Consider the following 10,844-nt stretch of genomic DNA (forward strand, 5'->3'; position numbering starts at 1 on the left):
TTATGTGTAGTAAATGTGTCTACAATTGTCTTAAGCTTTTATCAAAACTATTTTTATGGTAAAAATGTTGTTACTTTTTTTGGCCAAGTTTCAAAAGTCTCTTAAAATTAGGTTACATTAAAGATGACACCCCTTGATTTGTGATACCTACATTCATCCACATAAAGAGAATGTTAATGACATGTTTATAAGACATGTTAGTATCACCATTTTACAAAATATAAAATTGTCGAATCTCATATAGGTGGTTATTTCCAAGAAAACATTTTTATCTGAAGATGATATTATAAACTGTTAGATGGTTTGATATGTTTGACCGAGCCATCTAACATCTCACGATATAATAGAACTAACCACCTGTCATGTAATCTTAATCTTGCAAAAGTTACTAAGTATAATACACTTAACAGATAGAGAGTTGACATATTACATTGTTTTGCTTGCGTTCATTAAATGATGTGGTTGAATACACCCATATTATTACATAAATAATATGTATATTTGAAATGAATAGGTGTTCAACGAGATAAATAGCCGTGACATGGAAAAGATAAATGTTGTAAGAGGCATGTTGAGCAGCTGGGTATTCCTTGTGGTGATAGCATCAACAGTAACATTTCAAGTGGTAATAGTTGAGTTTTTAGGAACATTTGCACAAACAGTGCCACTGAGTAAGGACTTGTGGTTATTCAGCGTGTTAATTGGTGCGGTTAGTTTAGTGATAGCTGTTGTCCTAAAATGCATTCCTGTTGGTACCACTGACTCCCATTATCAACCTGCTTCTCATGATGGCTACGAGCAGCTACCAAGTGGACCTGACATGGCATGAACCATCACACTATGATCTTCATTATAAGCTTTCATAATGAAGATATATCATAAATTCCTCTTGCGCATTTCTCTCCATCCCAATTCCAATTTTTTTGGGTGCACTCTCATTCTTTTTTATTAGGGTAGCCATTACTTTCGGAAGTTTATAAGAAATGAAAGGAAAAAAAAAATCCATGGTTCTGTAATTTTGTAGTAAACTTTGTAGTGGACTGAAATTATTATTTATTAGGGGTTTAAGGTTAATAGGCTCTTTTTTTGTTCATAAAAAAATATTTATAGTTTTTTAGTTCCTTTTTTGAATGAAGGAGTGAAAGCCCTTGGATATTTTTGCATAGTTATTCGGCCGAATTTGAAATTGATTTTTTTTTTTTGGAAGTAAAAGAGCTCAACTTGAATACTTATTACTCTATCTTTTTTTCAATTGTTATTTTTGTCCTTTCTGCCATTATTTTTTTTTTCTCGTGCTTGATGTCTTCAACTGAGTTAATAAACTCATTACTCGTTAGTTAAGAATAATCATTAATTAGTTTAACATTGTTAGAGATTACTATAGTATTTTATTATTTTTGTATTGTAGTGTAACAACTATAACTACAAAAGTTTAGGATTTTACATAACTCTTAGCTTTTAGCATGATTTCCAAGGCGACTTGTTACTATTTAACAACATGCACTATTTTTTAAAAGGATAAAATATATTTTTTATTTTTAGAGTTTAATAAAAGCTTAAAAAAATATTTTTAAATTTTATTTTATTTTAATTTTATTCAAAAAATTAACGATTTGCATTAAATATATTTTTGGCAGTTAATTTTTAAAAAAAAAATTATGATTAATTAGTAATAATTTTACAAGAACAATCTTTAAATAAATAAAGTAGATATAGTTGTCATATATTATTGCTAGATTGATCGTAATTTTTCTGAAAATTTAGCTATTATGAGTATATTTGATGCAAACAAAAAAATTTAGAGAAACAAAATAAAATTTAAAAGATTTTTTAAAATTTTTGATATATTTCAAAGATAAAAAAATATTTACTTTAAAAAAAAAACATGCATGTCTGATGACTCGTTTTGGTTACTTGAGTTGTATGTAAATGAATTTATTTATTTTAATCTTTTTGCAAGGATTTAGACATATTTGGAAACACGTGGTTCGTTGTGTGAAGAATATTTATAAGCTTAAAAGATATGGCGATTCCTCGTGAGACAAGAAAGAAATTTCATCTTTAAAGAAAAGCTCCATGTTTCAAAGCATACATACCTTCCTATTGTATTGTCCTAAATTAATTATTTGACGTATATATCAAGTATAGTTTCATTAATTGATTTGAAGAAATGTAAGACTCAGAGTAATTACTATTTTATGTGTGAGAAGTGAGAACTCGGACAACTTCAGCCTTCAGCTAATATTCTTATTTTTGTTTCATAAAAATAATAATAATAATAAGATTTGTATTTTTCTCCAAAAATTTGTCTTCATCAATCTTAACTTCCAACCGACCATCCATATAACACGAGGTTGTCTTTTAGTGCAAACAAAGCAATTGAGCTGTTAAATATTGGTAGAATTGATATAAGAGTTTTGCTAACGGATATACTTATTATTTATAAAGATTATCAATGTAAAATGTTTATATTATTCAGAAGATGAAAAGACTCTGATTTCAATGAATAGATGAAGTAAATTGTTATAAAATTTTGCATTATAATAAGTAACTCAAAACCTTGATAGAACTGAATCCTTTTGACCAACTCAGTTGTTGGGTTTTGATTCTAAAAGAAGAAGTATGATGTGTGTTATGTGGTGTTAGCATGGCACATTCTTTCTTCTTTATCCTCAACATACACTTTGGAATAGTGGTTGTATATAAGTGCTGACATGTTTACGTGTGTCCATGTGCAATTTAAATTTGTCTATCTATTTATAACATGCACACCCCAATATTCTTGCAAAACTATATGCCAACATTATCATGTTCATGTTATTATGTTATGCACATTCCATATAATATCTTTGACCTTCCACCAATCCCTCTTTTTTTCACCACTTCATTCCTTTTTCCAATCACCTTCACTCTATTTACTGATTTCATTAAATAATTTTTACATTACAAGAAATTATCGGAATAGCGACTGATTATGATGGTCGCTAAAACCTTGATCGCTAATTTAAAAATAACGACCAATTTCAGTCGCTAGCTATTAGCGACCAATTTTAGCGATTAATTTTCAACTACCAAGCTAGTACCAAATAATTATATATCTTATTAATAAGACAATAACAACATATGGAATGTAGATCCTATCATATTCTTGCTACAAAACACTTGTTAGAGCTATTGGACTATATAGACACCTTTTATTTCTCAATTTAATATTTTATAATTAATAATTATTACTATGAGATGGTGATGTAACTACTTTATTGCAAATTGCAATTGTTTTTGTTTAGTTATCAATTCCCTTTTCAGGTTTATTCATGCCATTCTTCCCTTTCCGAGATTTCAATCTACCAAAGATTTTTCTTTTTGTTCGGTACACATAAAGTCTAATGTCATAGACACAGAAAATATGGGCTATTAATGACTTTTTCAAGAAAAAGAAAAGGAGAAAAAAAAAAGATCAGTGGTCACTATCTTCAAAATTAAATATTAAATATTATTACTACATGACAAAAAAGAAGCCACGATATATATAAGCTGTATCCCCTATCCCCAAAATCATGCATATATATAACAAAAAATGTCAATAAAACATTAAAACTGTTTCTTTTGACTTCAAGATTTAACTCAGCTTTTTAAATTTATCACTCACAAAATATATAAAAAAATCTCTTTCCTTTTTATCAAACGTGATGTAGATGGCAAGCCATTAACATGCATCAATTATATGAAAATGGACAAACTTTTTTTTAACCTAGTTATGTCGTGCTACTTTATTTTGCAAGACAAGATTAGAGTTACAAATCTTAAAAACTAGGTGAAGAGAACCAAAATTTTGTCTATTTCTATGATGATTACTTAGTTACTGAGCACAATTATCGATGATAATATTATGTGTATATAAAAAATTAATTAATAAGTATATTTATACATAAATATATAATAACTGAATTTTTAGTCTAAAAATATCAGTTTTTTCCAAAAACATTAGAGTATATATAAAAAAAAACACTGTCCCATGTTTTCTAGAATTCTAAGCCATTAGAATTTAGAACTAACAAATGTAACACATGCCACATAACAAGGCCATGACATGTGAAAACATGTCTTCGTCAAAATCGGGAACGAGATTAATATCATTTATTTATGCAAACACAACTTAGTCCCCAAAACCACAATTCATCAGTTCGTTAACTCCCAAGAAAACTCGAACCTGGGATTCACCAAAGTCACTGCTTCTAGTCACATGTTACCAATCACCACCAATGAGGGTAAAATAGTCTTGCATGGTTATGACATGATCCTCAATATAATTGAATCAATTTAGTTATCAGCTAAGTTTCTACTTCGTTATGAAAATTTGATCTTGTTTGGTTTGTAACTTCGTATTTTAAATAGTCTAACCTAAGTTTCCCTCTATTATTATTATTATATAGCCCAAGGTCAAATTGGGAAACCTAATGTTGATACTTAAAGTGATAAACGATGTAATTCTTAGAGCCTAATAATCTCTTTTGAACTTAAAGTGTAAATTTTACATACGCCTTTTTTTTTTAAATCTTTCTTTTAAATTATTAAAGCAGATATCATGTACTAAAATTACTTATTTCAATAATTTAAACTAATACATATAAATTATCTTATACCAACGAACTATAACTCAGATGACATTATCATTTCATACACACCTAGAGATTACAGATTCGAGTATCGCTCTTAACTTTGGAAAATAATTACTTTGTTTCAACCAAACAAAAACCCTTCTCAAACTCAAAAAAAACATTCAAACCAAACTCAACATAATTCAACAAGTTAAAGTAATTTTTACAAAAAGTGATTCTTCTAAAAAAAAATGGAGCCAAACACACACCAACTTGTCAAGACAAACCAACTAACATGACGGCTTGTGCTTATCCACTAGGTGGTGCCACTCCTCTTTTCAAAACCCCTTAACCCTACACAATACATCACCTAGAACTCTTAAAAACTTCACACATAAATATAGATTTTTAAACATGGTAAATGAAATAAGAGAGAGAGAGAGAGAGAAAAGGGCACAGTAAGTAAGTAAGAAAAACAAGTGTTGGTACTATTACTATGACTATGTGATAATTTTGATGTTATGAGAGAGTCACAAGACCACAGAGCCCAAAAGATTCCCCAGTAAAACTGGCCACTTTTGTCATACGTGTGGGCATCTACCCCTACTTTTAGATCTGTGTATGTATGTCCTTTCCTGTCAAGGAGAGAGATTAACTAATGCTGTATCTATAGATTTTTATATAGATATAGTGAGAGAAAGTGGCATCACTCACATGGGTAGGTGCTGGTGGGTAGGACCCATTCACAACCTGGCAATATATAAATGTTAAATGGCCCACTTGCAGTGTCAGCAACACCCCCATGTGATCTTGTGCCCTTCTTCTGGGCCCCACACCCTTCTTTCCCCCCCTCCAATAATGGCAAAAATTTCTGATTACCCCACCATTGTTTTTTTGTTCAAATTCAAACCCCTTATTTTTAAATCATTAGTTATCATGGTAGTTTTGTATTTATTGTGTAACAAACTCAAAATTACACCTTTTAAGTACAAAGTGAGTAAGCAATAAAAATAAGGTGGTTAATAGTTAAATACTCCTCTAGTGATAATATTCGTTAGATAATTTCATATATTTGTAATGCCAAAATCTTTTTATAAGAATATCTCCCAAATGAGCTATACACATGTTGAGCTTGAATAATTGGAGGAACAAAGAGACAAATTCTCATCTTTAAGAAATCAAAATGATTAAAGACAGAGAGAGAAAGAGAGAATAACTAGAAAGAGGCAAAAACAAAAATAAGAAAACAAATTAAGCTCTAAAAATTAAAGAAACTCACTTTTGATTCATTCTTCCTTTTTTTTTCTAAAATCTTTCTCTTTTCTTTGTCTTCTGGTAATCTAAGGAGGGGTTTCATAACTCTGTGTAACAACTAAGTAGAGCAGTGATACAAGTACAAACATAAAATCTGCAACAGAAATATTGGAACTTTAAAAAACAAAAAAAAAAACACCCTTCCCAGCTACTAATATAATAAGATTAACAAATTATACATATTCCTTTTTTTTCTCACTCACTCACTCCTGGCCTTGAAACTCAAATTTCCCATCATGGGGTAGGTGGGATTTGAATCAATCAGCCTTGTAGTTATACAAACTCCAACTTTAATTTGCATGCATGCTCTCTTTTCTTTCTTACTGAGTTATGCTTCAGCTGTACATTAATATAAGGACTTAGAATTTAGAAATTTTACCTGTGATGGCAACATAGGACACTAAAGAGGATATCTTCTAATAACAACTACATCATCCTCCAATGATAAAGGGAGGGGAATAAAAGATAAAAGAAGAAAATTACACTGCCAGGAGTTACACTACTACACATTGGAGACTCTTGATTCCTTTTTTTTTTAACTGTGTTATTTTTTTTAGACCTGTGGTTCAGCTTACTACAGAAATGAAAAAGAAGAAAAGAAAAGAAAATGGTACAATAATGCTACCAAAAGAAAAGAAGGAACACATGCCCCACTTTCCTTTACTGAAACTGCTTTTTACGTATGCATTTTGTATGGTAGTAAGTAGTATAGTATTGATGATTGATGGTGATGGCCACGGTGCTGGTGATTCTCTACAAGATTTGTTTGTGTTTCTTCTCTTCCTGCAAAATCATATTTGGAACCATATAAAAGATTACTTAAATTCAACAAAGTAATCTCCAAATCAAGAACTTGGTCTTACATAAAAGGGTCCGAAGTTAATACCCGAAAATACTCGGGGGAACGGGGTACTAAATGCCGATGGCGCCGCCGGTCCCGGCTAACATCCCGATAGTTCCATGGCCAGAAGAGAACCTAAAGTTTCAAAACAAACCCAGATGAAAACTTATTCCAAAGTTCAAAACTTTATTAATGGTTACTGAAATTCATGGCTTAAATAAATGTAACATCAGTAGTTGAGTACCTAGGTATTTGGCAGTTAAAGGATTTGAATGAACCCATGTCAAGAGCAGATGCTGATGGAAGTAGAGAGCTAGTTCCAAATTTGGAGTTGGCAGAAGAAGCTGAGGGATCTGCATCAATGGCCTCATTAGGTCCATTGTTGAAGGCAGCCATGTAATCCCCAACAGCAGCTTTTGTAGGTGAAGCAAAAGGGCTATCAGGGAGATTATGCTCCAAACTGCATTTTATTCATACAATAATATTTAACTACTTTAATTAAATAATAAATAAAAAAGGGAAGACCTGAATAAATGCACAAAATTTTTGTGCATGGACTAAAAGAGGGAATTTGATGCAAAAAAGAAAATAAAGGCCTTTTTGCTATTCTTGTAGTACCCTTTTGGTAATTATTCTAAATGAGAATAAAATTCTATACCATTCTTGTAGATCACTGTCTTCATGACTTGAACTTTGCTTGCCATTGCCATTGCCATCACTATATCCATTCTCTCCATTATTGGTTCCAACTTCCTTGCCAACAGATATGTTGACTGTCTGTTGACCAATAACCGAAACCGGTGCTGTGCTACTTGGAGCAGAAGCTGATCCATTCTCTGTAACAATCAGAACAGCATAAATATGTGTACATCAACAATTTTGTAGCTGCAAGCAACGGCATTGTGTCGTGTGAGCACATATACATACCCTCCGGTGAATCCGGGGTGCCGTGAAACGAATGATGAACAAGAGTTTGGTTGAACATGTTAGGAGAGTGTGTTGGGGATGGTATCGGACTTCCGGCGGAGAGGGCGCGATGATGGTGCTGCTTCTTGATGTCAAGGAGCTGCAGACCCATCAACCTCCTACTTTGGAGCTCAAGAGCTTGCTGCAAATCAGCCTGCTCCTCCATCTTCCTCCTCCAAAGCATGTCTTGAGTGTTGTAGAACATTCTCCCTCCTAAAAACACACCAAATTTTCACCAATTAAGGACTAATAAGCTAGATTACAAATACCAAAAGAAGGTTGTATATATGAATGCATTATTAATCTACCTAGTTGGAGATCATATTGGTCTCTAGCATCTAGTCCAGTAGGAGTGCCACACGGTGAAAAATCCCTATCTACCTGTTGCTGTTGCTTCCTACAAAATCAAATTCAAATTCAAAGCATTATTGTGTGAGACAATTAAGAAAGAATTAAAGAAAGAAAAAAAAGACAAGAAGAAAAGACTATAGAAGAATGAGTAGGTGCCTGTACTTGTCTGGAACTTTGCCCTTCTCCTTGTAAGGCTTAACAAGCACTCTTGCATCACACACAAAATGAGGGTTCCCTTTTGAGAGAATGAGCTTCACAGTCTCCGGATAAACGAATGTAACAAATCCGAACATGCGCTTCTGCTGGTATGGGATTCTCACATCTTGAACTGGCCCATAAATGCTTCAAGTTTCAACAACAAAAAGATAAGTCATGAAGTGAGTAGTATACCAAATTTGAAGTTTAAAAAGAGTAAGCTAAGTAGCAACAAAGAAGAACCTGAAGTAGTTGGAAACATCTTCCTCTCTAAAAGTGCTGTCAGCTGGGAAAGTCAAATAGATCTGCCTGGAAGCTGGGTTGACCATGCCAGGGCTGTTCAGAGAGAAGTCACTCCTTTCAAGCCTCGATCTTCCGAATTTGTGCAAGTCCTCGCTCATCATCAAAGCCGCAGCCGCAGCCCTATTAGCAAATTATGCAAACCATTATTAGAATTCAACTTGTTTGAGAACTTGAGTACATGAGAAATTAAAACCCCACCTTTGAGTATCATTTTGCTGCTGCTGCTGCTGTTGTTGTAAGAGGAAATTCATGCACTTTGAAGAGTAAGGAAAGCTTGAAGATGCCATGAGTTGAGAAGCAGCAGCAAATCTTTGTTGCTGAGCAGTTTTAGATCTGAGAAGTTCATGACACTGCTCCATCATCTCAATCTTGCTTGGAGAACCAACCATTGCAGCAGCAGCAGCAGCACCATCAGCTTCTCCAAGTCCACCACCATGGAGGAACCTGCAGCTAGTGCCATTCTTGCAGTACCCTCTAGCAAAGTAAAGACAAGGCTTCCAACCAAACCCGGAATTGGGATCCTCTGAAGCCAAACATGCATCATTCACTGAACAACTTCTCCTATGAAGAGGCCCTCCCCAGCCATAAGAAGGGAACAAAGAGGGGTCACCAGCACCAGTAGGACTAGAAGCCATGTCTGAGTGAGGGTAGAACAAATCATGGCTCTTGTTATGGTGTGAACCACCACAAGCAGCCGCAGCAAGAGTAGAATTTGGAGAACCATCGTTCAAGAATGAAAGCTGGTCCTGTAACTGGTACTCATCAATTGGATCTGACCCTCCATTTGCATAAAAGGGTAGAGAAGATGAAGTTGTGGAAGAAGAACCAACAACCAAGTTGTTAGGACTCATCAAGTCCTCAGGGTTTTGAAGGTCAGACATGGCAGCCCAAGAAGCTGAAGAAGAAGAAGGGTTTGGTATGGTTAGAGCAGGTGGAAGGTTCATCCCACTACCAAGCCTTGAAGAAGAAGAAGTTGAGTTCTGCCTTGAAATGTTAACCGGGTTGGTAGAAGCTGAAAGAAAAGGTGATGGAGATGGTGGAGTTGAAGGTGTAGGAGGAGAGTTTGAAGGTAAACCTAAGTCTTTTCTAGCTTTGGAAATCACAGAGTGAAGTAAAGCTTCTGGTCCAAATGCTAACCTAATCATCTCCTTCTCACCATGGTCTTGAATCAGAAGAAGACCCATGATTTTTGAAGCGTTTTCAGGGTCCATGCTTTGGATCCTTGAGAACACTATCCTAGTTGCTTCGTAACCATCCATGGCAAACCAGCAAACAAGGGAAAAAGATTGCTACTTTCTTCCACAAAGACAAACTTTCAACTCCCCCCACTTCTAAAAATCCAATTTTTATGTGCGTGCGTGTGTATGTAACACTCTCTCTCTCTTTCTCTCTCTTTCTCTTTCCCCCCTTCTCTCTCTCTCTATTACAAGTAAAGTTTCTTTCTCAACCACACACAAGAGCTACCTACCAAGTTGAGATGAGTGGTGGCACAGTGTGTTTCTTTCTCATATTCTTCCTGCAAAAAGAGGCACACAAAGAGAGAGGGAAGAAAAAAAAGCTAAGTTAAAGAAGAAAAAGAGAGAGAGAGAAGAGAGAGAGAGAGAGGAAGATGATGATGAAGATGAAGAAGTAGTAAGTAGTAGTAGAGAGGGGGGAAAAAGTGAAGTGTTAAAAAGGAGTATTCTCGTGTGGTTGATTAATATGGAGAAGGAGGAAGAAGGTGATTACAGTTTACCCTTTGATTAATAAAAGAGGGAGAGATAGAGAGAGGGACATAACATGGTGGTTGAATTTCTCTATAAAGAAGTAATGAGTGCTAAAGTTGCAGACAACAAAATAAACAAAAAAACAAAAACAAAACAAGTTACCCTTTTTTTCCATTTTTATTTATTATTATTTAAATCATTATATTACAATTAATAAGCTCCTTCTAAATCCAAAACTAAATGTCAATCAAAATCCCCCCTTTTTTCCAAATTGAATACGAAATATAAGAGTAAGGCCTTACCCAATAAAGGGTATAAATATATATAGGGACTAGTGTTGTGTTTGAACCTTGAAATGAAGAGAGATGAAGGGTGAGATTATTAGTTCAAAGATTGAGAGTGGGGTGGTCAAAGAGAGTGATTAATATTACTAGAAAAGCCAAACCACCGCCTTATTTAAAACCTGGTGACAGATGCAAATGCAAACAAGTTGATGCAGTTGCAGTAACAGTTGCAGTATGCAGAAGATGGGTGCAGTTGTTGCAGAAACAACAACAATCACCATGAATG

The 10,844-nt window shown here is 34.0% G+C and overlaps 2 protein-coding genes across 4 annotated transcripts in view; one reads left to right on the forward strand and one right to left on the reverse strand.

Moving 5' to 3' along the window:
* The window catches only part of LOC107477517 (putative calcium-transporting ATPase 11, plasma membrane-type), a 4,921-nt gene extending 3,994 nt beyond the window's left edge, over positions 1–927 (forward strand). Inside the window, exon 7 of the mRNA XM_052259618.1 lies at positions 515–927. Coding sequence (XP_052115578.1) covers positions 515–829 — 315 coding nt within the window. The 3' untranslated portion in view covers positions 830–927. The remainder of the gene's footprint in view (positions 1–514) is intronic.
* A 4,936-nt stretch (positions 928–5,863) lies between these two features.
* LOC107477482 (zinc finger CCCH domain-containing protein 53) lies at positions 5,864–10,342 on the reverse strand. 3 transcript variants are annotated; one of them, XM_021137604.2, is made up of 9 exons: positions 8,767–10,342; positions 8,509–8,688; positions 8,227–8,412; positions 8,028–8,116; positions 7,681–7,932; positions 7,412–7,589; positions 6,998–7,213; positions 6,776–6,888; positions 5,864–6,695 (listed from the first exon to the last, which is right to left on the reverse strand). In XM_021137604.2, the coding sequence occupies exons 1-8, from the start codon at positions 9,825–9,827 to the stop codon at positions 6,825–6,827; spliced, it is 2,226 nt and encodes a 741-aa protein (XP_020993263.1). In that variant the 5' UTR covers positions 9,828–10,342; the 3' UTR covers positions 5,864–6,695; positions 6,776–6,824. The 3 variants fall into 3 exon arrangements, with proteins under 3 accessions (XP_020993263.1, XP_015953004.1, XP_015953005.1); XM_016097518.3 differs by having other exon boundaries at positions 6,799–6,888; positions 8,767–10,341; XM_016097519.3 differs by having other exon boundaries at positions 6,799–6,888; positions 8,233–8,412; positions 8,767–10,340.
* Between the last annotated feature and the right edge of the window lie 502 nt (positions 10,343–10,844).

The sequence above is a fragment of the Arachis duranensis genome, chromosome 3 (assembly GCF_000817695.3).
Source record: "Arachis duranensis cultivar V14167 chromosome 3, aradu.V14167.gnm2.J7QH, whole genome shotgun sequence".
Lineage (NCBI taxonomy): Eukaryota > Viridiplantae > Streptophyta > Magnoliopsida > Fabales > Fabaceae > Arachis > Arachis duranensis.

Bases quoted from the DNA above. Each gene is read 5' to 3' on its own strand.
- LOC107477482 (XM_021137604.2), bottom strand. From the start codon at position 9,827: ATGGATGGTTACGAAGCAACTAGGATAGTGTTCTCAAGGATCCAAAGC. The intron at 7,590-7,680 runs GTATGTATATGT...TGATTGTTACAG, and splicing joins CACCCCGGATTCACCGGAGG to AGAATGGATCAGCTTCTGCT. The intron at 6,889-6,997 runs GTACTCAACTAC...TTGAAACTTTAG, and splicing joins TTTAACTGCCAAATACCTAG to GTTCTCTTCTGGCCATGGAA.